The 26,778-nt window shown below is 38.3% G+C and overlaps 4 protein-coding genes across 5 annotated transcripts; 1 reads left to right on the forward strand and 3 right to left on the reverse strand.

Annotated features, from left to right (window-relative positions):
• Nucleotides 1-1,107: 1,107 nt before the first annotated feature.
• Nucleotides 1,108-6,952, reverse strand: LOC107859723 (protein TRIGALACTOSYLDIACYLGLYCEROL 2, chloroplastic). The gene is made up of 5 exons (XM_016704812.2): nt 6,131-6,952; nt 5,379-5,708; nt 2,629-2,744; nt 1,600-1,690; nt 1,108-1,512 (listed from the first exon to the last, which is right to left on the reverse strand). The coding sequence occupies exons 1-5, from the start codon at nt 6,689-6,691 to the stop codon at nt 1,420-1,422; spliced, it is 1,191 nt and encodes a 396-aa protein (XP_016560298.1). The 5' UTR covers nt 6,692-6,952; the 3' UTR covers nt 1,108-1,419.
• Nucleotides 6,953-9,237: 2,285 nt separating this feature from the next.
• Nucleotides 9,238-11,540, forward strand: LOC107859721. Of its 2 annotated transcripts, none has more exons than XM_047407134.1 (2): nt 9,238-9,530; nt 10,573-11,111. In XM_047407134.1, exons 1-2 carry the CDS (start codon nt 9,317-9,319, stop codon nt 10,620-10,622), a joined length of 264 nt encoding a protein of 87 aa, XP_047263090.1. In that variant the 5' UTR covers nt 9,238-9,316; the 3' UTR covers nt 10,623-11,111. The 2 variants fall into 2 exon arrangements, with proteins under 2 accessions (XP_047263090.1, XP_016560297.1); XM_016704811.2 differs by having other exon boundaries at nt 9,239-9,530; nt 11,042-11,540.
• Nucleotides 11,541-11,644: 104 nt separating this feature from the next.
• Nucleotides 11,645-14,573, reverse strand: LOC107859719. The gene is made up of 2 exons (XM_016704809.2): nt 12,839-14,573; nt 11,645-12,653 (listed from the first exon to the last, which is right to left on the reverse strand). Exons 1-2 carry the CDS (start codon nt 14,102-14,104, stop codon nt 11,790-11,792), a joined length of 2,130 nt encoding a protein of 709 aa, XP_016560295.1. The 5' UTR covers nt 14,105-14,573; the 3' UTR covers nt 11,645-11,789.
• A 682-nt stretch (nt 14,574-15,255) lies between these two features.
• On the reverse strand, nt 15,256-20,348 carry LOC107859720. The gene is made up of 2 exons (XM_047407133.1): nt 15,367-20,348; nt 15,256-15,336 (listed from the first exon to the last, which is right to left on the reverse strand). The coding sequence occupies exon 1, from the start codon at nt 16,624-16,626 to the stop codon at nt 15,415-15,417; it is 1,212 nt and encodes a 403-aa protein (XP_047263089.1). The 5' UTR covers nt 16,627-20,348; the 3' UTR covers nt 15,256-15,336; nt 15,367-15,414.
• Between the last annotated feature and the right edge of the window lie 6,430 nt (nt 20,349-26,778).

Here is a 26,778-nt window from a genome sequence, read left to right on the forward strand (position 1 = left end):
TTTGCAGAGATAGCGTTCCCCTAGCCAAACAGAATTTTAAACCAAACTCAAAAAAAGCTTTTTTAAAACAAATATATATATATATATATATTTCCATGCCAAACACACCATAAAGTAGATTGAGTAAATTTTAAAAAACACTTTACTTAACAAATATATGAAATAAAAATTACAATTCCCCTTCTGTCCCAAATTATGCAAAGGAATTCCGAATAAGAGTATCAGAAGACCTAATTTTCTGTACTACTAGTTGAGAACATAAATTTTTCTAGTTTTAAACTAATAATACTAAATAAAAACCTCATAGAAGCTAATATAGTTAATAATTCAAAATTTTTGGAAGGAGATTAATGAAATCGTAATGAAAAAAAAAAATGCGCGACTCAACAAGTGTGTTCTGGCAATCGGTACGGAGAAAAACTTTTAGAAAAATGTTTTTTGATTTTTTTTCATATTTGATTGTTCCAAATATTTTGAAAAACGTTTTCTCTCATAAAAGAGTTCATTAAAAATGAGAAAAATTCAGGTTTATCCTCATCCTTTGAGCATTCCATCTGGGAGTCGTTTGGTTGAAAAAGAGTTATCCCACCATGTATATGAAATAACTTGTTTTATTATATGATATAAACGGTGGAATAAATAATCTCGGGATTAACTAATACCTCCAACTAAACATGAAATAAAATAATCCTGCCTTTTACCTTAGAACTATTTATCTCTTATACCTCACACCAAGATTACATAAAAAATACTTTATAGAGAATACCTTGTTTACTTACTTACCAAACACTAAAAAAATAAGTAAGAAATTCATTTATTTTCCACAAGAACATTCTCGTTCGTACCAAACAAACCCTAAATAGTAGCACCTTCACGTAAAATAAGTAGTTTGATTATATTCGACAAGGTACCTTTTCTTTATTTTTATCCTTAGAAGAAACAAACAAATATTATCGACCTTTCGGAAAAAGAGAAAGCAGTTTTCCAAATACTTACCTTAGCAAATAATTTTACTTGATGCCCCATAAGTCATAACTATGGAGATAGCTTTTAGTTTAGAATGGAGGCAAATGTTGAGAAAAAAAAAAAAATGTACAGCTAATAAGATTGAGGACAAGTAGAATAACTTCAAAAACCACATGTAGGAATTTCGAAATATTGATACAAGGAAACGGAGAAAAAAGTGACAAAAGAATCAAAATTCAAACTTGTGAAAACAACTTTTAATGGCATTTATATTGCAATTTCTATGACGGAACAAAGGTGAAAATGGAAGGCTTCACACCTATTGGATTAACAGAAACAAGACATACACCCACCCTATGTAATCCATAGCCCAAGGGACTCGCTCATTACCAAACACAGCAACCTTTCTTACTAGTATTGCAAGCCATTAATCAGATTCAACATTCATCAACTTTACAATAGCCTGCTCAGCGATTTGATAAGCATTTTCAAATTGCGCCGAGTAGCTTCATCACCAGTGAATCCCAAAATGTCGGAGCTAATGCTCTGCACAACGTGACAAATGATGAATCAGCAAAGCGTGAAAGTGACTCGACACGTTAGAATGACTATTACCATCATGCAGGAAATTACCTCAACATTCTTCAAAGTGAAGACCAGCGTATATATGGACTTTCGTATCAATTCAGTGTTCTCAGGAGTCATGACCGTGGAGTGCACTCTCCTGCAATTTGGTACACAAACACCATAAGAAGATAATATGGTTTTTCCATGCCTAAACAAAACAGTACCAGAAGCAACCTCAAAGTAGATGCATAACTTAGAGATAACCTAGAAGAGTTACAAGCTTTTGAACTCTTCTTTTGTTGTCAAATAAAAAGAACACACTCTTGTTATGAGGTAATTACAAATCTTTAACCCTTTTCTGTATCACCTGTTCCCCAGACCCCACTAGGTGGGAATATACTGGGTTTATTGTTGTTGTATCACCTGTATTACATCAGGAAAACATCCAACGGTGTGGCCCAGTAGAGTTGTGGTCTATGCCGTGGGTACAAGCAATCCCAACCAGAGAAAAAAAATTAGGTGATTTTCCAATCTTCCTAAGCCTTGGAAGGCAGTGTTACCGGTACCTGCAATGGTGGAGGTAGCAAGTACTCGGAGGAATAGCCGAAGAGCGTGCAAGTTGGCCTTTACACCATCATTTTTTACAAATAAAAAGTAGTAGTCCACCAGGAACATATTATGATGCTTTTTAAAAAAAAAAAATGTGCCCCAAAGAAGTTGTGAAAACTTTCAAAGAGGTTTATAAAGGTCTCGAACCACTTCACCCTTTGCCTTAAGATATTGGGGCGGATTCTTAGATACTCTCACCATTTTTTTTTAATCAAGACTTTTCAGATACTTTCACATGTAGCAATTCTATAATACCTATTAGATAGACATGTGAGACTGATGGAGAGAGATGTGCAGGTGGAGGAAGGGAGAGACAGAGTGACGGATTAAGCATTTCAAAGCACAAAATCCTTCTTATAGTAGGTCAGTGTAATATGTCTATATTGAATTTTGCTGTAGAAGTGCAAAAGTATCTTCAAGATGCTGATTAAGCAGTAGAAAATAGGATTTCTCTAGAAAAGAAGCAATCATAAGTTACTGATTCACCTTATATCCTCAGTTACTAGTGCCAAGCTTCGGGTTAAACTATCAACTTCCTTCAGCAAGCCACTATCACGAACATCAGCTAGCATAGGTTGGACATCCTCAGCCATGGCTTTAATCTGAGGCGTCACTACATCAAAGATACAATGTTCATACATGAGAATATACTAAGTACCTGCAAGGAACACATAAATTGCTCAAGCAGCATAATAAGCTGCGTGCAACCATATAGCCAACATTGACTGCTTTTCAGTTCTTCCCTCCCCTCTATAAATGGCCCTATAGCTTAATGCTGATGAATGTGGTATATGTGAGAAAAATAATAAGAAGAATATTATTGAATTGTTGTGACTATATGATTCCATTGAGGCCCTATTCATTCCAATCCTTTTCCTAATAGGACACGACATTATAATCCCTTCCCAAGTAGGATTCTATATGCTATTCCTATTCCTACTCATATTTTAACACTCCCCCTCAAGGTGGTGCATAGAAGACATGTACCAAGCTTGTTATGGATGTAACTAATACGAGGATCAGTGAAGATATCTGCAACAAAACTGATAAGGACTGCTCTTGACGTCTGGGAAACCTCAATTGAAAAGGAACAAACTAAAAAAGTGATCCAAAAAGTAGTAAATATCGCTAGAAAGCCGATGTGTCGCTAGAAACTTGTTAAACTATATGGGTCATCTCGAAATCAAGAGATAGTAGATCTTGAACAAGATAGTCACCGAAGAACTGGCCGGAACATACTCACACGCCGGATTATTAGATTTGATAGCTGAAAAATGGTCACCATTTGAGAAAAAATTATAGGGGTAGGGTCGGAATGATGACACGACCCTACTGAAAAAAGAGAATTATATGGGTAGGTCGGAACGATGGCACGATCCTACTGAGAAATAGAAATTATAGGGGTAGAATAGGAATGACACCACGACCCTACTGAAAATTGAAATTATATGGGTAAGATCGGAATGACGATACGACCCTACTAAAAGAGGGAATTTATATGGGTAGGGTTGGAATGACGGCACAACCTTACTGAAAAGAGAACTTATATGGATAGGGTCGAAATGATGGCACGACCTTACGCAAATCATATCTAAGTAGTCAACGTAAAGACGTATGGAAATACACATATCAGATCTAAGGAGTCACCGAAAAAACGCACGGTGCTACAGATATGAGAAAGTGGTCCGAAAAGATGCACAGTACTACGCAAATTAAATATGAGCAGTCTGGAGAGATGCACGATGCTACACAGATCTGATATGAGAAAGTAGTCACCAGAAAGATGCATAGTGCTACACAAATTAGATATGAGAAAGTAGGGGAAAGAAGTGTGGTGGCCTAACTTTTGCTAACATAATCATTGGCCGGACGGGCGGCATATATAACATAATCATTGGCCGGACGGGCGGGATATATAACATAATCATTGGCCGGACGGACGGCATATATCGGTTATAGCCGCCCGCCAGCAGCGGAAGCTCTTTGATTCTCTACCAAGATCGTAGAGGCTTTGATACCATGTGAGAAAAATAATAAGAAGAATATTATTGAATTGTTGTGACTATATGATTACATTGAGGCCCTATTCACTCCAATAATCCCTTCCCAAGTAGGATTCGATATGCTATTCCTATTCCTACTCATATTCTAACAGTATAGGAAACACATATTGCAGCAGTATTTACTACTCACGGTTTTACACTTGCCACCTAACATCTGACAAACAAATAATAGCTGTGCACTTGCTTTTGACGTATTATTTAGAATATGCAATACATGACATATTAATGTATTGGATGGAAATCAATAACTCCGAACTGGGTTACACCAAAATTTTGTCAAGACTACAGCATTTTTCTGCTAATAGAGATGGTTGCATGAAGCGCGCGATGTTAGTTTTTGACAGAATTCTCGAAGGGATGCACATACTAGAACTCATAACAGTCGAACATACTTATAAAACTAATCTCGTATTATGGAGCACTTGTTTAATAGTTCCACTATTTTCAAAACAAGATATTCAACTCGATTCAGTTTTCATGCAAATCTGACAAATAAATCCTTCATAAAAAGAATTGCAGAGCAATCAAGTACATCTTGTCTGAAAATCCGTTCATGTTAATCCCCTGATAGGTCAGATACTCAGGATATAATATAATTCGGGCTTGCCCAAGTTAATGACCTCAGTAGTCACTCTCTACACTTCCAGAAACATATTAACTTCACAAGCTCTTTTAGTTCTCCAAAATTAAGGGTGATCCAACTGTCAAATTTCATCTCAGTGAAATATTTTGCAACAATGCTCTTTATACAGATGCTGCCAATGAAGATTGAAGTCCATAACATTCTCGTATTAACTCATACACCACACACTACACTTTTTAGGGTGTAGACGTGAAGTACATGCTGCTTTGGTGGAAAGAACTAAGTTAAATGTGTGACTTAACCTACGGTTAAGACAGCAGTGTTATTAAAATGTTCCCACACACGACAATTGGTCTTTAAAGCATAACTTCATAATGAATTTCTTATTATAAAATATGTAATGAATTATAAATAGAGAACCGCAAAATTTCAACAAGTTAAATCATTGAATAACTATATTATAAGCTAAAAGTACAGAAGTTAAATTCACTCTGTTTGTCGGATTAACTTTTTTTTCTCCTTGAATGAATTAAACTCATCCATGCAAAGAAATAAAAACAGGAGGTGAATAAATGTAAAAGGCACCAGACCTTTGTAAGCAGCGGTCGTGCCTCCTCAACAACATTTAGAGCTCTCTGAGCCAAAGCATAGGTATTCGACAAACCAATTTCTTCTGCTTCACGGCCAAGACGTGTGAATATACCAACCAATTCATCTAAACTAACCCCTTGTTGTCCTTTTATCTTTTGCCTGTCGCAAACAATCAGACCCTCCTTAATACAATCTGGATCCAGGGGCCCTGCAGAAGGTATTGGGATGGGATCTCGAGGTGTGATATCAATCATGGTCTCCATGATAAGACCAGATTGGTTCACCTCAACTAATGAGTTTCGAGGGATAATTATCTTATCATCATCAACCTATAAACACATAATCAATGTTTAAGATCAAGGCATATACAAGCAACAATTGAACAACCACAATCACTTTTTAAAAAATACAAACGGAAGAGCGACAAAAATTCCCATTTTATGTAACGATTGATTTGGTGTGATCACATTGTTACTTTTTTCCCTCTCAGTTTGTCTTTACTTATTATTTAACAGTCCTATTTTATCCTTTATCCTACCTTTTCTACAGTAGCTCAACCCCGTACCCTAATTTTCTTGTAGGTCTATTCTTCAAATTGCTAAATGTGTCATTATGTAACAACGAAAATCGATACAATCTATCAAAAAGTTGTACTCACTAAAACAATACATCACATTATGAAACAATATATAGCAACCATCCAAACAGAGTGTAAAAGTATTCCGCAAAAATACAACATGTAGTAACTCACCTCAATAACAGCCTCAACATTTCTCAATGAAGGATTAACGCGAATCACATTACCAACATTTACTCCTCTAATTCTAACAGGTGTGCCAGTACAAATTCCACAAGCCTGCTCAAACTCAAGCACAGCTAAGTACTTCCTGAACCTAGACCGCAACTGATACCCTCTCAACCAAGCCAAACTTAGTGCCAACAACACCGTACCCGAAACAACAAACAACCCAACCCCACCTTCCCAAATGCTCCTTTTCCCAAACCCAAAATCACTCAATGGACGCATAGTTCGCTTCCATATATTCTTTGGAACCTCTAATATGACAGAAAGCGGACCTTTCTGCTCCGATGAAGACGATGCGGGTTGTTGTTGTTGTTGTTGTTGTTGTTGCTCTCGTTCTTGTTCTTGACTACGACCCGCCATTGATTTCACTGTAAAGACTTGATTTTTAGGATTGATTGGTGTTTTTATACATAAAAAACGATTACCCAACACGTTTTTTCTACTGGGTATGATGGGAAACATAGTAGAATTTGTTGTTGATACATGAACTAAAGCATTTCCAGCCATTATTTACTTTCCTTTTTTGCCCTTCTGACTTTCTTTTCTTGTTGTACAGACAAAAATTGAGCTGGAGAAAGTGGAAGTGGAGGTCGAAGATCAATAAAATGGTAGCATATTGGATGGTTTAGGGTGAAGGAACCCTAGTGTAGATCAATGACTGAACTGAATTTTGTTCAACTATCAACAGTCAAGAGAGTGAATGAAAAATGGGCCGGTCCGGGTTGGGCTGATGAATGTGAAAGTAGGCTAATGAGCTCTTATAGGCCCAAGTAATGCAGGTTGGGCGTTCTGGGCCTTAATAAGGGGGAACAAATAGGAAACTACGCCTAGCGTCTCTCAAATTGATAGTTCAATATTGAATTTTTATCCCTCCAAATGTGGTCATCAATTTTTATTTTTGTTGAGTAAGATTTAATGCTTACCAACAAGTAGAATGTTAATGTCAAGTATACAGATTCATTGTTTTGAAATATTACGAGCATTTGGCTTGTGTGCAAGAAGTAGAACTTCTATCTTATAGGTAACATATAAGTTCTATTCTTTTTTTTTAAGGAATAACTTTTGATCAATTGTGCAATTTAATTGACTTGAAATCTAGAGCCTAGAGGCATATTCAGAATTTCGAAAGAATGGGTGGACCATTTATAACACTACCATGTATGACCTAGGGAGGGAAGAGTAGTTTCACGTGACCCACGTAGATACGTAGCTGTTGAAATCTCATGAACATCAATTTTTTGGGTAAGAGTTTAAATATTTGTCTTATGGATAAAATTTATTAAGTAGGGTTAAAAAAAGGGATAAATTACACAAATTCCAAATTTAAGACATTATATTACTCAATATCCCTTATTTTTTAAAAATTTACATTTAATCCCGATTTTCAACTTTATTCTTGATACATATCAACAAAAAATCCACATCCTATTTTTACTCCACCATTAACTCATGCAGGATTTTTTTTTTCAAAGACTATCTTTTCTAAAATCTCTCCCAAATTATACACATATTTTAAAATATTTTTAAAAATAAGTATTTACAATAAAATGTCAGGTTGTAAAATTTTCAACATTCAAAGTCCAAACATCGAAATCACTAAATGGGAAACACCAAATTGAAATTGATCGCATCATTATATTAATCAAGGATCTTCCTTCCTGATTTGCTCTCCTCCATTAAAGCATGCAACTATTTTTTTTTATTCACAATTTCCTCCCCTAGAATCTCTCCTGTTTTAAAAAAAAAAAAAACGATTGATACATATATAAATTTATTTAGTTATTCATGCATGTTTAAGTTAATATTAGTATGAAATTCGCCGGTGATACACATAGGTTATACATATTTTTTTGTTAATCCGATTGATACATATATAAAAATATTATTTTTCTGAATACATTTTCATAGTGTAACGGTGATTCATATGAATGTTACTTTTTTTATCAGTATATAGGTGATACCTTTGTTGACAGTATATGAGTGATACATTTTGGTGTTAGAATATTGGTGATATTATTTGTATTGACAATGTATGAGTGATCCATTTGCGTTCAGATTATTTGTGATACATACATTTATTTCAACTATAAAAATGTATCACTAATATAACAAATAACCTTTTTAAACTAATGCAGGCAATATTAATATGAATCACAGAACTTTCATAAACATTTAATACGAATCATATAAAAATCATAGATATACAGCCAAATGTATCACATATATTACAATGTATCATATATTAATCCTCCGCTGCCAAATAATAATTCAGATTTTCAGATGTATCACGTATTCAAATAATAATTTCTCTTCTCCTTTTTTTTCTTCTTCATTCACTTCCGTCGACAACGTCGTACTAGTCTGCAACTCTGTGATTTCCTCGTTGCTACGTAACTCGAGAAGGAGCGTACTTAGTAACGAAATTAGGCTTGACCTTGCGTTCTTGCATTTTCAAGAACAAACCTATTGCTTCTCTGTCACGCCCATGCATTACTAAGCCAGCAACCACAACACTCCATACAAACACATCTCTAATATTGACAGAATCGAATATGGTAAGTGCTTTTCCCACATCCCTGCACTTAGAATACATGTCGATCAGTGCAGTAGAAGGAAGAAACTTAATTTGACTCGATTTGTTCGCTTGAAATTTGAAAGTTGATTGGGGGTTTGTGAATCTCATTAATTTATTGTATAATTGATTGTGCGTGATTTGTTCCACGGAATAAAAGACAATCTGTTATTTTCTTAAATAAATATCTAGTCAGTTTTAAATGTATTACTTTTTATATGTATCACCTTATAACATATGTATTACGATTTCAAAAAATGAAATAAGATATAATTAACTAAATAGTTGGGATAAAATGTAATATAGATTAAGGAATTTAGGTAAGTTACCAACAAGAAAAAATCAAAACAATTTGACTTTTTTTTAATGGAGGACAAAATATGAAATACCAGTTATTTTAGGGTCAATTCTGACCTTAAACCACTGTTTTGGGGAGCAAACCGTAATTTAAGCGACTTCCGCCTTTGTTGCCTACTTAAACAAACCCTAAACAAAAAGTCGTTGATATCTGCTCGAACGGCTAAAACCGAGAACAAGGATTTGCATTGAAGAAGAAGAAGATGGCGAAGTCAATGAGATCAAAGAGGGAAAAGAGGCTGAGAGCCATAAGGAGAGAGATAGTTGCAACTGAGCCAACTGTCCTCAAGAAAGAAGCAGCTAAATTGGCTGCCCAAGAAGCTGCCCTTGCTGCCCCTAAACTTGTTGTCAAGTCTCCCTTTACCTCCATGTCTATGGATACTTCTGCCTCTACTTCTAACAACGACAATAAAATGGGTATGTATGTTTTACTTTATAAAGCTGCGTACTATAAATCCTTGTTGTTTGGACCTTCCCTGGAGCCCACCGGTCTGCCTTATATGCTTTTTTTCCCAATGTTTTAGCTATTTAATTGCTTCTCTTTTTGCTTGATTTGGAATCAATATGATTTTTTTTATTTTTTTTTTTGTATTTGGGGCATTCTTATGTGAAGAGCTAAATTTTATTCTGTTTACTCGATTTCGTATTTTTAAATGTTGCTGCAAAATGTAGAAAAATAAACTGCTTATATACTAGCAGTGGACATATTTTGCTTAAAGGCCAAAAGTTTGTTGCTTTGGCTGATTCCTTTTTGGAATTAAACTATATGGTTTCAATTGTATGCCATGTTTTTTTTTTCTTGTGATGTTATGAGATGTTGATAGGAGTGGTATGGTGCGGGAAAGTTGTCGTCTGTTTATGTTGGCGAGAATAATATACTACATTCATTCCAGAAGTGGGTCACTTGGTCTTTGAAATAATTAGGTTTTTGTATAAATATTTGTTCGAGCTCTTCCGTGATAAACGAGTCGTAGTATGACTTGGTGTGTACTGAGTGATGATACTTTGCTGTTGGTAAGCACATCCTGCTCAGGGTCAGGGGTATGGCTGTTGGAGCTTCATATTTTCTTGAAGATGTTGTCTTAGAGATATCATGAATATGGCTATAGGAGATTCACATTTGTGTGAAGGTACGTTGTTGTAGTTCGTCTTGAATTCAAAAAGGTAAGCTGGCTGTAGGACATTTGATGATAATTTCAACTAGATGTTTGGGCAAGATTGCTAGCTTTTCTAGGATTATTGAATGAACATTTGTTAAGATTCAGTAATTTTTTAGTTGCACCACAATCATGTGAACTCTTATGCTATTCTTCATAGAGACACTTGTAAGAGAATAAGGGTTTTAGGATAAGTACAAGTAAAACAAAATATATCATTGCAAGTTTAATCGTCATAAATGTGAAGTTAATGTCACAGTAAACGGGATTGCAGTGCCTAATCAGACAATTCATTTATCTAGGTTTGATTTCTCAAGAGTATGGCATGATAGAGGAAGAATGTAACATATAGAGTTCAGATAAGATGGTTGAAATGAAGATGTGTTATCAAAGTGTTAGATGATTAGAGGATATCTACCAAAGTGCAGGCAAGTTCCTTAAAACAGTTTTAAGACCGTCTATGTCAATATGAGAGTGAACACACAATTTTTTTTTAAAGAAAACAGAACACACAATCATACTATATTTTTGCATATAATGGAAATAACAAGACTGTCTTGCCGAGCGCCCGTGTGTTGGTAAAGTTAGCTTCCTGATATTATAGTGTCCTATTTATTTCCCGCGGAAAGATTAATATATGTGAGCGGGATTTAACTGTCCATTCCACTCCAGTGTTTTGTATCTGCTGATGCTGCTGAAATGAATGGGAACTCAGACATCTTTTTTTTAGCCTCCCTTCAATGTCTGACTTATCATCATCTTGATTTCCAGATGTGGAGATGGCTGATGGCAGTCAAAGAACAAAATTTTTAAAACCTCTTGGAAAGAAAATGAAAAAGAAGCTTAAAATAGCTAAGAAGAAGAATCATGGCAAGGGAAAGATCAGGAAGAAGAATATTTGATTGCAGGTCGGTTTGTTTAATGGAAGCTTCTGATGGTCCTCTTGCAAAGCTGATAGATTTATTATAGTTGCTTACTGCAAGATTTTGTCTCCCTTATTCTCTCCTCAAACCCTGCTCTTACATTTTAGGTAGTATCTTGGAGCTTGAACATGTGAGTGGATATGCAATTTATGCTCATACAGTTTTTTTTTTTTTTTTGTTCTATGAACCTTAAGTTCTTGAATGTCCAAATAGATTCTTCTCTTACAGTTTTGGAGTATGCTAGACTTGCATGGAAATTGTAAGTATGAAGATATAGACTGTTAAGATGTTTTAGTTTTCAGATAAAGTCCGGTTGATGTTGGAAGCAACGTCTTGGCCGACTGTTACACGTGGTTCGGTGTTGGCCTTTCTCTAATTGTTAGGATGTTTATATTTTTAAGCAAACTTTGTGATGACCCTTGTCCCTTGCTTATAATTACCATAGCCTATATTTACAGTGACAATACATCGATATGTCACCCTTATTTATTCGACAGAGAAAGGGTAGTACAGTACTTATATCTACTGTAATTATACATTAGGCTTCTATTCTCTACGCTAGGAGCAAGTAGCATTAGGCATTGCCCAAGTGTGTACTATTCAGTGTCGTACTGGGGGAGGAATGGAAAAGGCTGGAGCCAGGATGGTTCCAACAAGCTAGATCCCTCCTTAACTTGATATTGCGTTCCACTTCCTAAATGAGCCATTAATAACCACACTAAACTCAGGAATTCCCCCCCTTGGCCCAGATTTTGAGCATGGAAATTTGGGCTGCTCCATTTTGCTATCTCCAGTAGCCTCTCCATCCACACATTAAAAAGTCTGTCCCATCTTGTATTTCCATCCTGGCTGCTTATCAACAGATTCGCCAATAGGCTTGCCCGATACAATATTGATCCTTTGGATCTATTGCCTTTCTCAGATTCATCGAGAAGTAGTTCGTTGTCTTCTGTCATATGATCACTAATAATGTTGTTCTTGGCTAGGCCAAGAATCTCTTCACAGGCTTTCTTTTGGTCTGTTAACGTCTTCTTGTTCCCTCGAGCAAACAACTCCGCAGCTTCAGCCAATGTCTTTTCAATAGTGCTCTGATATTCTAATGCAGTCTGCTGGCAGGATGGTTTGAATACAACAAGGTATAACACATAGTCTGACAGACGCTTACACCAAATGGGAAAATCTTTCACAGTGTCATGCGTGATGGAATTGGAGGTCTCTTTGCTACTATCTTCGTCAAAATGGAAGCAGAGCTCCGTGGCAATGTGGAAGATTATGAGAAATTCTTCATCACTTGTTGGATGGAAGAGTTTATGCATACTTTTTGTTGGGTATCGGAAATGATGAGCCCAGTGGTCTGTAGGATAGAAGTGGGGGTCTGGTTGACTCTGCGGCAAACTAGAATATGGTGTGGCCCTTTTAAATATTTTGTGCTTCAGCCTTGTAGCTTGCGGGATTGGTACCTATTAAGACATAATAAAATTATACAAGTAGTTAACCAAGCAATGAAAATTGTACAGAGCACACGAGAGGTTTTGAATTCAAATCTTATGGTCACCCAAAAGGCGGAAAACAATGTTTCCCCAACCACAAAAAGGAATGAATCCAACATATGATAGATGAGTTATATCACTGAGGTCAACAATACCTGGGATACATATGTTAGCTCGTCGAAGAAGCTAGCAAGCCCAACGAAATTCAACACCTTTTGACATACCCTTGAACGTTGTTGCAGACAATGGCTTATAAGGTTGTACTGAGACAGAGTTTGTGGGAAGCATCGACTCCAAATTTGCATCACTAGTTCTGAGGGACGACTTACCAGAACGCCTAAAGTTGGAGAGTGCAACATGGATGCAACGACCAAGTAGGACGAAAAAATCATAATCAGCAGCGCCACTGCATCCAGAATAATAGTACCAAAGAGCAAAGCATAGGTCACAGCAATATCCACAGAGCGAAATCCTCCTTTATCCACGAACGCAAAAAAACCCAATGTTGCTACTAAGGACACCCAATAGGCTGAACGGGAGATGGCTACGTACTTCTTTTTAGAATAGACTAAAAATGAGGCCTTCGTATGAAAGACCTCGTACATGATGTACATCTCAGCCTCCACTACTCTAAACGCGTCATTCCCTTTTTTTATATTGTCACGGACTAACTTCCGACTTGCCTCAAATGCGTCTGGTGTAAATTTATGATCCACAATAAGACCTTTATACATCTCAAACAAATGATATGCATATTGAACAACATCCAAGTTCTTTAATTTGGTAGCATCAACAGGACCATCACAAAGAGGGGGCTTGTCAGTAAAACTAGACTGATTTACATCGTCCTTGATGCTGGTAGCTAGATATTGCGAGCGTGCGCGCTCGATGCATTTGATGGTTCCAGCAAGAAAAATGAGAAGTGTGGGAGGCCAGAGATTATTTTTGGAAAGTGACAAGTAAAAGAGATAAGCAGAGGCAATGATCTGGAAAATGAAGGCAAAAACATACCTAATCCACAACTCATTATCTTCAAGTGAAAAAGCGGTAATAGTATCAACACCACCAACGTGTAAAAAAAGGAAAGGAGTCCAAAATATGAGAATATTATTGTGATATTTTACATCACTAGAATTAGTAGCAGCAGTGACAGTGTTGGTAATAAGACCAATCACAAAGCCGGGAGCCCACTCAGCAGCCAGGTAGGAGAGCCAAATAAGCAACATCAGCCACTTATTTCTTGATCTTTTTCTAATTGGTGCTAAGAAAAGGGAAATTGCTTGGAGGAAGAGGCTCAACAGGAGAAATACTTGGATATTCCACTCATACCAAGCATTCTTTACTCTGTCTGATATTGGAACTTCCATTTTCTCTGATATTGGAAAGGCAAATTCCATTTTCTCTGATACTGGAAGTTCCATTTTCTTTGTCACCTCTCAGATAATAACGTCATCATAAATATAGTAATCCTTGAAGCAGAATATGTGGCTGTAAATTGGACACTGATGATAAAATCTTAGAAATATCACGTTTAGCAGATAGCACGTGTCCACTGGAGCAGAATATGTGGCTGTAAATTGGACGCTGATGATAAAATCTTAGAACTATCACGTTTAGCAGATAGCACGTGTCCACTGGTATTTGGTTCGAGTTGGATACATAGATCGTGTGATAAATGAGCATAGTGCTACTCTATTATTGTGATGTGAACAAGAGACAAGAGTACATTGATGGATGGATGTTGATTCATTGAATAGTCAAAACAAGAACCTTTCAAGAGAGAGGGAGAGAAACAAACTTTGTATTCTTTTCATAACATTATCTATATGAATGTCAAAATTTACTGATATAACTTGATAACAAAATAAACTTGGGGTCTACCTCTTATCTCCAAAATTTAATTCATTAGGTACGAATTACTCAAGATCACATAAATAACCCATCATCTGTCAATGTCGGATATCTGACACTCCCCTTCCCCACCTGCAAGAGCAAAGAGTTAATCCGAATCACCTTTTCGAGATAATTACACCGTACATAAAAAGTTAAATGTATATTTTTTATGTATGTATCCATCCTATTATGTCCTTAGTATTTTACTTCTAGTGAAAATACTAGCTTCGTACGTCATTGCCGATGTACGATATATATCACCCTCCGCACACCCAGGCCTGACAATTCTTCGTAACACTTCCTGCAAATCTCCACCGGAATGTCAGGTAAAGAAAGCGGGATGGACCTAGCTTTAATAATAACTATGGTAAGGAAAATAAATTTTGGATCTGACGCAATCTCAATAGCTTAGCAAATGTGGCGAGGAACGCGTAATTTTTTATTATTTTTTTAAAAAAGAGGGACCAAATAACTCATCACTTATGGAAGTGAAATATCTGACATAACTCACTACCATCTACATTTCTAGTTTTTGCTGACATAGGGTATTCCCCTAATTTTATCAAGTTCATAGCCACAAAATGCACATGCAATTCCAGAAAATTCATTCAAATGACATTTCCCTTGTAAGCTTACCCATGAAGACTTCTAGTATCTCTATAAACACATTAAATACTCATGGGGTTATGTTATATGTAGTATAGATCAAACTCAAAAGATGGGCAACAATTTTGAAGCCAAGTATGTGACAGCAAATGGTTTAAATTCCAAGCTTCTGCTAGCAAATGGTGCAAAAACAAAATAGTGAAGGCATATGAGACAACACATGGTGCAAATACTAAGCTGCTTCAGCTTTAGGAGATGATCCCTTCGACATTGGAATCTGACGAATTTCGTGCAAATGAAAGCTGTACTCATTGAACATAAGTTTGCCATGGTAGGCAGCTTGAAGGTCAGGAACTTCTGCTTCATATTTAGTTACATACTTCTGTAAGAACTCCTTTTCACTAACCATTAGTATTGAGGATAGCTTGCCAACTTCTGAGATAATGCCTCTTGACCACAAAACTTGCATGACAGAACACCTTGGAATAACCCTTCTCTCCAGACTGCGCAATAGAAAGACCGGTTTTTGCGACAAGTATGACAGGCTCCAATGGAGTCTATCAACATAGAATGCCACAATCCGCCTGATACTATCCTCAGAATAAAACATGCAAGTTGGCTGCGATCTGAAAATATTGAGGATCTCGTCATCTGAAAAGCCCATACTTCTGTAGGTTTCCAGTTTACTTTCCATTTTGGAATGACTGAGTAGAGACATTGCAGCAAAAGCTGCCCTAAATGCTGGAGAAGTAACATCAAACCCCATTTCCTTCAGTCTCAAGCCAACCGTACTCATCTTTTTGGGATTTATAGACAAGACAATAGGAGCTTTTGAAATAAACTCTGGAAGTTGAGAATCAGGAATACCAAGTTGGTGCAATACATGTACAGTCCGCTTCAAACTACGAGGGATATTATTAAAGATACGTGGACTTCGTTTGATGACAGTCATTGCTTGCAGTTTACTACCCATGAAAATCTTCAGGGAATCAAAGGATGGAGTCAGTTGTTTTTCTATGCTACTGAAGAGTATGCTGGGGTTACAACAGACAATATTATTGCGTTCATCTTCAGAAAAGCCAATTGATTGCAAGAACTTCAACTTGGGATTTAGGGTTTTCCCCAGCTTCGATCCTAGTAATTGAGGGCGTATTCTAATTAGTTTCTTTGTCTGGGCTTCAGAAAACCCATGGTTTCGCAAGAACTCAATCAAAGCTGAAACTTTTGAACATTTAGCAGTATCTAATTGGACTAGTTGTGCTTTAGTAGTGAGATCTATTTTTGATAAACTATGTGACTTCTTGTGACGCAAATTAATGAGTGACTTGCTCGCATCAGTTGGGATGTGGCTGCCACAGCTGGTTGACACAAACTGCACGAAAAGGCTGGTTTTCCTGATCTTTGCACATAAGTTTCTTTGGCATTTATAGAGAGACTGAAGCATCTTAAAAGGAGGGAAAATGTGTCAATCCAAGATCATGCTTCAAGGCCACAAGTTATAAGCCTGACAATGCAAACAAAAACTTGGAACCTAAATAGCCTGTTTGCGAAAAAAGAGTGTCTGTTAGTGAAAGAACAGGACAATGAATTGCATCATTGATGTAATTAAACAAATCCTCCAAGTTCAGGAAAAGTCAATATTCCCTAAAATTTGGTCATATTGCCATATAAACTCCTTAATCTCTAGACAGCAGACACATTACAAGGACCATTATGACATCGGACCTGCCACTAGCAGTCCGAAATGCTGACTACTTGAGTTAAAGAAAATATTTGTCTGGTTCAGTCCAGCATTTGGGTTAAAGAAAATAATCGCCATGTGAAACCAGCTTCTTAAACTCAGGTTATCAAATCTAACTTGCACAAAAAAAAACCAAAGGATTAAATGATTTAGTGTCAAAAGCCTATTCGAACACCCAAAAAATTCTGAAGAGTGTGACAAGAGAGATTAATAAATTAAAATTTGAAGTCAAAAAATTAGTTTCCTCTGGTTGGTTTTGTTCAAATTGCTGTACATTTCAGATACTTCAGACTGTTATTGCTGTTCTATCAACAACGGAAAATTGAATTCCTCTATCACCGGCAAGCTAAGGGAAATGGTGGAAGATAATGCTTGAGTGACCAGAAATATTTATACCGTGTCTGTTGTTAACTATGAAAAAGTGAAATGGGAGAGCAATGAGTCATAAGTATGAACCCAAGAAAAGTTGATGATATCTAAACAATGGGAAAGGCAAATTGTGGATGAAGCAATATTATGCAAGAGTAAAGCAAGAGGTTATGCAGCTGATGCCTGTTGGTCACTCCATGCCAGACCAAGAGAGCAAGAGGAAGAGGACCATGGTACTGTGACAGAGAGGAAAGTAGACATTCCAACAACATGTATCTTTTTAAAGCACTACAGTTTTGACCCTTTTCGAAGACATAACAATCATCATGTTGTGAAGCAATATTTCCTATTACTACTAGCACACAAGTATAAGTTAAACATTAAAAGTAGTTCCATTTTCCTACACCAACTGCACTTTTATGTGACTCATTTAATGATCTGAAAACATTCTCCGACAATATTGATTACCAAACATTTCTGTTTTGCCCCTCTCTAGTTTTTTGAGAATCGTATTACCACTTCCCAAATAGGCCGAGTAGTGCAATACATTCCACATATATCCAATTCAACAGGGTAGTGTCTACACAGACCTTACCCTACCTTGCGAGGCAGAGAGTAGTTTTTGATAGACCATTGTTAGAGTTGTGACCCGAATTTTGTTCATCCTTCCCAGAAAGCTTCGCGGTGCGACCCATATTTGTGATTTTCAATGGGGTCTGTGGTGGTAGCATAGGGATCGGGCTGATAGGCCTGATCCCGGAGCCCACCACTGATCCCGATGGGGTTGCGGCTTTATGTTTTTGGGCCTAAGACCTATTTGTACGCACGTATTATATAAGTGTGATTTAGTGGGTTGTTTCAGATTATTCATATACACACGAAATTGAGACTATCATCTCCAACATTGTATTCTCTCTCCATTATAGTGAAGTTCTCTGCCTCTGTCCGTGGTTTTTCCCGCAAGGCTTTCCATGTAAATCTGTGTGTTCTTGTTTTTTCTTTTGCTTGTGGTTTGCTTATTTTCTGCCCGATCATAATAAACTGGTATCAGAGATAGATCGATTGTTTTCTCGGGGATGGCAACCATGAAGTATGATATTCCGTTGTTGGATCGCAACACCAGATTTTCGTTATGGCAGGTTAAGATGCGGGCTGTGCTCGCGCAGATGGATTTGGACGATGCTCTATTAGGGTTTGATAAGATGCCCTCATCGTGGACGGACGAGGACAAACGACGTAAGAATCGGAAGGCTCTATCTCAGATCCACCTTCATTTATCCAATTAGATTCTACAGGATATTTTGAAGAAGACCACTACCGCTGCGTTGTGGTTGAAACTAGAAACATTATGTACAACGAAGAGCCTAACAAGTAAGTTGCATCTCAAACAACGACTTTATTCCCATTGCATGCCTAAGGTTGCGTCCTTGGAGGATCACCTATCTGTTTTTAAGGAAATCGTCTCCGATTTAGAGACTCTGGAGGTTAAGTACAATGAGGAAGATCTGGGGTTAATTTTGTTGTGTTCGCTGCCTGCATCATACACGACCTTTAGGGTTACGATTCGTGATACCCTGACCATAGATGAAGTCTATGATGCGTTGTTCTCTAAGGAGAAGATGAAGCATCTTGTGAATGGGTCGGAGACTCAAGGAGATGGTCTCATTGTTCGAGGAAGGACTCATAAGAGGAACTCTGGGGGTGATGACAGGAATAAGACGAAATCCAAAAACAGAAAAAAAACTTGTAATTACTGCAAGAAGAAAGGCCATATCAAATCCGAGTGTTATAAGTTACGGAATAGAGAAAAAAGAGAAGCTCCAAAACCGAAGGAAAACCAACCAGAGAAGTCCGGTGAAGCCAATTTTGTTGAAGATGGTGGTAGTGATGGACAAATGGAGAACTCTTGGTAGTTTCTGATGGTAACTCCAAACCCTGTAAGGATTGGATTCTTGATTCAGCTTGCACGTTTCATATGTGTCGCAATCGGAATTGGTTTACAACATATGAAACAGTCTCTAAAGGTGCTGTGTTGATGAGAAATAACACACCTGGTAAGATAGCTAGTATTGGAACAATTAGGATCAAGATGTTTGATGGGGTTGTGAGGACACTTGGTGATATGTGTATGTCCCAGACCTGAAGAGAAATCTTATTTCCTTGAGTACCCTTGATTCGAACGGATATAAGTCCACTGGTGAAGGTTGAGTCCTGAAGGTTTCCAAATGTGTCTTTGTTGTGATGAAGGGACAAAGAAAGACTGCTAATTTGTACGTCTTGCAAGGCTCTACGGTTACAGGTGATGTTGCTGTTTCTACCTTCTTTCTATCAGAAAGTGACGTTGCTAAACTTTGGCATATGCGTCTAGGGCATATGACTGAAAACGGGATGACTGAACTAAACAGAAGAGGACTTCTTGATGGCCAGAGTATTACCAAATTGGAGTTCTGTGAGCATTGCGTTTTTGGGGAGCAGAAGAGAGTCAGATTCACTAAATGCATCCACTCAACTAAAGGCACACTTGATTAAATTCATTTTGATCTCTGGGGTTCTTCTAGAGTACCTTCTAGAGGATGTGCTTATTACATGATGGTTATTATTAATGACTATTCCAGAAAAGTTAGGGCGTTCTTCCTGAAGCAAAAGAATGATGTGTTGCCTACTTTTAAGGAGTGGAAGACTATGATTGAAAAACAAATAGGAAAGCAGGTGAAATGCCTTCGGACTGATAATGGTTTAGAGTTCTATTCTAATGAATTTAATGTTCTATGCAAGTCAGAAGGAATTATGAGGCATTTAACAGTTCGTCATACTCCGCAGCAGAATGGTGTAGCCGAATGAATGATTAGGACTATAATGGGGAAGGTGCATTGTATGCTCTCTAATGCTGGTTTACCCAAGTCTTTTTGTACCGAAGCTGCTTCCATAGCTTGTCTTCTTATTAACCACTCTTCCTCAGTCGCGATTGATAAAAAGACTCCACAAGAGGTATGGTACTCCTGCTAGTTACTCTGATTTAAGGATATTTGGATGTCCTTCTTATGCTGAACTCGGAACGAAAATAAGCCAAGAAATTAAAAAAGTGACCAAAATAAGTCACCTATTTAAAAAGTTACCAAAATAGGCTAAACGTAATAATTTATTATGTTTTCCACTTTTCCCTTAAAGGTCAACTAACGGAGTTGACTTTTTATAATACGTAATAATTATTACGTTTTACATATTTATTTGTAAAACGTAATAATTTCTTACGTTTTGTCAAAAAAATATATAAAACGTAAGAGTTTATTACGTTAAATACGAAAGTCGAGATAAGAGAAAGACACTGATTTGTCACATCACTAACAAAAGTTGCTTTTTCTGAAAATTTGTACTAAAACGTAAGAAAAACATACGATGCCCACTTTTTGCAGCAAACTTAAAAGACAGAGTCCCCCACCCCATTTTCTTTTCTCAAAGTTTCACTATTACTCCCTCCGTCCCAAATTTAATTTCTCATTTTACTTGTTGTTTTTCATTAATCAAGATGAGACAAAAAAAAATTCCATGTTTTACCCTTTTCATTAATTACTTTTTCTTCAAATTAAAATGTAAATATCATTTAATAGGGTACTACGGTAAACTAGGCATGTTATTAATTATTTTTCTTAATCAACGTGCCATCTCAATTTGGGACGAGTAATTTGGGACGAAGGGAGTATAAATTTTTTTTACTTTATGTTCATAAATTTATTTACATTTTACACTTCACTGCTAGTCCAAAAAATTTTTACACTTACAAAAAATTATTAACATAAAGTAAAAAAATTTATATTCCTTCTGTCCTTAAAAACACAACAACAACAACAACAAACAACCCAGTGTATTCCCACCTAGTGGGATCTGGGGGGATAAGATGTACGCAGTCCATACCTCTACCTCTAAAGAAGTAGAAAGGCTGTTTCCGATAGACCCCCGGCTCAAGGCACGAGATACCACACAAACACGTAGTAAAGCACAGAAGCAGATTACATAACATAAATACGTCACCCATAAGTAATATAAAACAGAGGAAAGCAGAGGGAAGCACACAAATTCGTAATAAAACATGGAACACGGAACACGGAATCATAACAGGAATAAAACCCCCACTAAGTAATTCCCTACACTAGCGACCCAGACTGGCCCTAGTCCTCTGCCCTAATTCGCGTCCTCCAGACCTTCCTATCTAGGGTCATGTCCTCGGTAAGCTGTAACTGCTCCATGTCCCGCCTAATCACCTCACCCCAGTACTTCTTCGGCCTACCCTTACCCCGCCTAAAACCATCCAACGCTAGCCTCTCACACCTACGGACCGGGGCATCCATGCCCCTCCTCTTCACGTGTCCGAACCATCTCAATCGGGCTTCCCGCATCTTGCACTCCACTGAAGTCACACCAACCTTCTCCCGGATAGTCTCATTCCGAACTCTATCCCCTCTATTCAGCCCACACATCCAGCGCAACATCCGCATTTCTGCCACCTTCATTTTTTGGATGTGGGAGTTCTTAACTGGACAACACTCCGCTCCATACAACAAGGCCGGACGGACTACCACCCTGTAGAATTTGCCTTTAAGCTTGGGCGGCACCTTCTTATCACACAGCACCCCCGACGCGAGCTTCTACTTCATCCACCCCGCCCCAATACGGTGCGAGACATCCTCATCAATCTCACCGTTACTCTGGATCACAGACCCAAGATACTTGAAATTATCCCTCTTACATACCTCCTGTGCTTTCAGCTTCACTACTACCTCATTCTCCCGCCTCACGTCATTAAACTTGCATTCCACATACTCTGTCTTGCTTCTGCTCACCCTGAACCCTTTAGACTCAAGGGTTTGCCTCCACACCTCTAATTTGTCATTCACACCCCCTCGAGTCTCATCTATCAGAACTACATCGTCTGCAAAAAGCATACACCACGGCACCTCCCCTTGAATACGCCGCGTCAACACATCCATCACCAACGCAAACAAAAAGGGACTAAGAGTAGATCCCTGGTGTAATCCTATCAGGACAGTGAAATGCTCTGAGTCTCCTCCCGCCGTCCTCACCTGGGTTTTCGCTCCATCATACATATCCTTAATTGCTCTGATATATGCCAGCGGTACTCCACTCACCTCCAAGCATCTCCAAAGCACCTCCCTGGGGACTTTGTCGTAAGCCTTCTCCAGGTCGATAAACACCATATGCAGATCCTTCTTCTTTTCCCTATACTGTTCCACCAATCTCCGTACCAGGTGGATTGCCTCCGTCGTCGAACGGCCGGGCATAAATCTGAACTGATTTTCCGAAATAGACACTATCCGTCTCAACCTCACCTCGACCACTCTCTCTCAGATCTTCATAGAGTGACTCAATAACTTAATCCCCCTATAGTTATTGCAACTCTGAATGTCCCCCTTATTCTTATAGAGAGGGATCATGGTACTCCACCTCCAAGCCTCGGGCATCTTTGTCGTCCTGAAGATTTCATTAAACAATCCAGTCAACCACCTTACACCAGCCTCTCCAACGAACTTCCAAAACTCCACCGGTATCTCATCCGGCCCCGTCGCCCTACCCCTTCGTATCCTGCGGACAGCCTGTCTAACCTCTTCTACCTTAAAACGTCTACAATAGCTAAAATCCCGACACTCCTCTAAGTGCTCCAGTTCCCCTAACACAATAGCTCTATCCCCTTCGTCATTCAAGAGCCTATGAAAGTACGACTGCCATCTATTCTTAATGTGGCCGTCCTCCACCAACACTCTACCGTCCTCCCCCTTAATGCACCTCACCTGATCGAGGTCACGACCCTTCCTCTCCCTAGCCTTAGCGAGTCTAAACAACTTTTTCTCCCCTCCTTTCCCCTGTAACTCTGCATACAAGCTCTCCAAAGCGGCCGTCTTAGCTGCCGTGACTGCTGACTTAGCCTCTTTCCTCGCTAGCTTGTACTCTTTCCTGTTTACCCGTTTCTCCTCTTCGTCCTTACTCTCCACCAACTTAGCATACGCCCCTTTCTTGGTCCCCACTTTCTTCTCCACCTCTTCATTCCACCACCAATCCCCCCGATGGTGCCCGGCCCGGCCCCTAGAAACACCCAACACCTCACTTGCATTCTCCCTGATGCACCTTGCCGCCCTGTCCCACATACTATCCACGTCCCCCCTACACTCCCACACCCCCATTCCCGCCAACCTCTCCCTTATCTCCCACGCATTCACTGGCGTCAGGCCGCCCCACTTAATTCTAGGTCTACACTCCTTACTCCTCCTCTTTCTATTGTTAAACACAATCTTTAGAATATTTTTAGCAGTAGAAATTCATGATTTTTAGTACTATAAATTCTTGATTTTAGCATATTTAGCTATTTTTAATAGTAGTAGCAATTCTTGATTTTAGCTATTGTTAATATAGTAGACATTCTTGATTTTTGCATATTTGTAATAGCAAAAATTTTTGGAAGTTAAAATGTTTTTTGGACAAGCAGTGAAGTGAAAAATGTAAATAAGTTTATTAACATAAAGTAAAAAATTTTATACACCCTCTGTCCTTATCCGTTCCAAATTGAGATGACACGTTGATTAAGAAAAATAATTAATAACATGCCTAATTTACCATAGTACCCCTATAAAATGATATTTACATTTTAATTTGAAGAAAAAGTAATTAATGCAAAGGGTAAACATGAAAAAAAAAAATTGTCTCGACTTGATTAATGAAAAAAAAACAAGTAAAATGAGAAATCAAATTAAAAAATTTGGGATGGAGGAAGTAATAGTGAAACTTTGAGAAAAAAAAAATGGGGTGAGGACCACGTCTTTTAAGTTTGCTGTAAAAAGTGGACATCATATGTTTTTCTTACGTTTTAGTACAAATTTTCAGAAAAAGTAACTAATCACCGTCTTTCTTTTACCTCGGCTTTCATGTAAAACGTAATAAACTCTTACGTTTTATATATTTTTCTGACAAAACGTAAGAAATTATTACGTTTTACAAATAAATATGAAAAACGTAATAATTTATTACGTTTTATAAAAAGTCAACTCCGTTAGTTGATCATTAAGAAAAAAGTGAAAAACGTAATAAATTATCACGTTTAACCTATTTTGGTAACTTTTTAAATAGGTGGCCTATTTTGGTCATTTTTTTAATTTCTTGACTTATTTTGGTTCTAAGTTCTCTTATGCTCATGTTGATAATGGAAAGTTGGAACCTAAATCTGTCAAGTGCTTATTTATGGGTTATAAGCCTGGTCTTAAAGATTATAAGCTTTGGTGTCCAGGAAACAACAACAACAACAACATACCCAGTGTATTTCCACCTAGTGGGGTCTGGGGAGGATAGGGTGTACGCAGACCATACCATTACCTCAGGAGAAGTAGAGAGGCTGTTTCCGATAGACCCCGATTTAGGACCGATAACAGTATAACAAACACAAGAGATAAGTGCATATAAACTAGTATGGTACGCAAAACAAACTAACAGTATAACAGACACAAAAGATAAGTGCATATAAATTAGTACGATATGCAAAATAAACTAACACCGCTAGCCACAAGCTAATACTACAGCTACAACACCACGAACAAGAAACTCCAAACACAAAGGAGCACTCCCCTACTATTACCGATGCACTCCCACCCCCTAACCCTCTACCCTAATCCGCATCCTCCACACCTTCCTATCAAGGGTCATGTCCTCCATAAGTTGTAACTGCTTTATATCATGCCTAATCACCTCCCTCCAATATTTCTTCAGTCTACCTCTACCCCTTCTAAAACCATCCATAGATAATGTCTCACACCTCCACACTGGAGCATCAGAGCCTCTCGTCATCACGTGTCCGAACCAACGTAACCTCACTTCTCGCATCTTGTCCTCCACCGAGGCAACTCCCACCTTCTCCCGAATAATCTTATTCCTCATCCTCTCTTTCCTGGTATGTCCACACATCCATCTCAACATTCTTATCTCCGCCACCTTCAACTTTTGGATGTGGGAGTTCTTAACTGATAATACTCCGCTCCATACAATATAACCGGCCGGACTACCACTCTGTAGAACTTCCCTTTAAGCTTCGGAGGCACCTTCTTATCTCATAGAACTCCCGAAGTGAGAGCCTATATTTCAACTACCCTGCCCCGATACGTTACATCCTCGTCAATCTCACCATTGCCCTAAATCATAGATCCCAGATACTTGAAACTCTCCCTCTTCTAAATGGTCTGAGAGTCCAGCTTCACAACCACTTCAGCCTTCTGCAACACATCACTGAACTTATACTCCAAGTACTCCGTCTTGGTTCTACTTAATCGAAATCCTTTAGACTCAAGCATCTGTCTCCAAATCTCCAACTTATCATTAACTCCACCCCGAGTCTCGTCAATCAGTACTACGTCATCTGCAAATAACATATATCAAGGCACCTCCCTTTGAATATATCGCGTTAAAACATCCATCACCAAGGCAAATAAGAAAGAGCAAAAGGTCAATCCCTATTGCAACCCCATCAAAACTGGAAAGTGCTCCGGATCTCCACTGACCGTCCACACACGAGTCTACGCACCATCATACATATCCTGAATCGACCTAGTGTATGCCACGAGCACCCATCTAGCCTCCAAGCACCTCCACAGAATCTCCATGAGAACTTTGTCATATGCCTTCTCCAGATCAATAAATACCATGAACAAGTCCTTCCTCTCCCGAAACTGCTCCACTAATCTCCTCACAAGGTGAATGGCCTTAGTGGTCGAGCGACCTTGCATGAAATTGAACTGATTCTCAGGGATCGTCACGATCCTTCTCATCCTCAACTCTACCACCCTTTCCCAAACCTTCATAATATGACTCAACTTAACACCTCTGTAGTTGTTGCAACTCTAGATGTCTCCCTTGTTCTTATACACAGAAATCATCGTACTCCACCTCCACGCTTCAGGCATCTTCACCGCCCTAAAAATAATGTTAAACAACCTTGTCAACCACTCCAAACCTGCCCCGCTAGTGCTCTTTCAAAAATCCACTGGAATCTCGTCTGCCCCGCCGCATCCTGCGAATAGCTTCCTTGACCTCCTCAACCTTGATCCAACTACAATAACCATAATTACGACACTCTTCAAATTTCTCCAAGTCACCCACACGAAACCTTTATCCCCCTCGTCATTCAAAAGTTTATGAAAATAGGACTGTTACCTCTCCCTAATGAGGTCATCCTCAACCAACACTCTACCATTTTCTCCTTTGATGCACTTCACTTGGTCATGGTCACGAAAACAGAAAAGTTATAATTAGCATGGATGTTGTGTTTGATGAAACCACCATGCTTCGGGCTCTCTCTGAATCTAGTACTTCACCCCAGATGAGCTTAGTGACATGAATCAGCAAAAGCTAAGCACCCATGGTGAACTACGGATTGGAGCAGAGTCGACACCAGTGCCTACTTCTCAGTCTAGCCCAGAGATATAGAGTGATACT

Source organism: Capsicum annuum, chromosome 2, assembly GCF_002878395.1.
Source record: "Capsicum annuum cultivar UCD-10X-F1 chromosome 2, UCD10Xv1.1, whole genome shotgun sequence".
In the NCBI taxonomy this organism is placed as follows: Eukaryota; Viridiplantae; Streptophyta; class Magnoliopsida; order Solanales; family Solanaceae; genus Capsicum; species Capsicum annuum.

What these genes read in the sequence shown, in the direction of transcription:
- LOC107859719 (XM_016704809.2), bottom strand. Translation starts at nt 14,104, where the DNA reads ATGGAACTTCCAGTATCAGAGAAAATGGAATTTGCCTTTCCAATATCA. An exon ending in AGCTAACATATGTATCCCAG is followed by an intron (nt 12,654 to 12,838) that starts GTATTGTTGACC and finishes ATGTCTTAATAG; the next exon opens with GTACCAATCCCGCAAGCTAC.
- LOC107859721 (XM_016704811.2), top strand. Translation starts at nt 9,317, where the DNA reads ATGGCGAAGTCAATGAGATCAAAGAGGGAAAAGAGGCTGAGAGCCATA. An exon ending in TAACAACGACAATAAAATGG is followed by an intron (nt 9,531 to 11,041) that starts GTATGTATGTTT and finishes CTTGATTTCCAG; the next exon opens with ATGTGGAGATGGCTGATGGC.
- LOC107859723 (XM_016704812.2), bottom strand. Translation starts at nt 6,691, where the DNA reads ATGGCTGGAAATGCTTTAGTTCATGTATCAACAACAAATTCTACTATG. An exon ending in CTAGTAACTGAGGATATAAG is followed by an intron (nt 1,691 to 2,628) that starts GTGAATCAGTAA and finishes ACCAAATTGCAG; the next exon opens with GAGAGTGCACTCCACGGTCA. An exon ending in TCACTTTGAAGAATGTTGAG is followed by an intron (nt 1,513 to 1,599) that starts GTAATTTCCTGC and finishes CACGTTGTGCAG; the next exon opens with AGCATTAGCTCCGACATTTT.
- LOC107859720 (XM_047407133.1), bottom strand. Translation starts at nt 16,626, where the DNA reads ATGCTTCAGTCTCTCTATAAATGCCAAAGAAACTTATGTGCAAAGATC.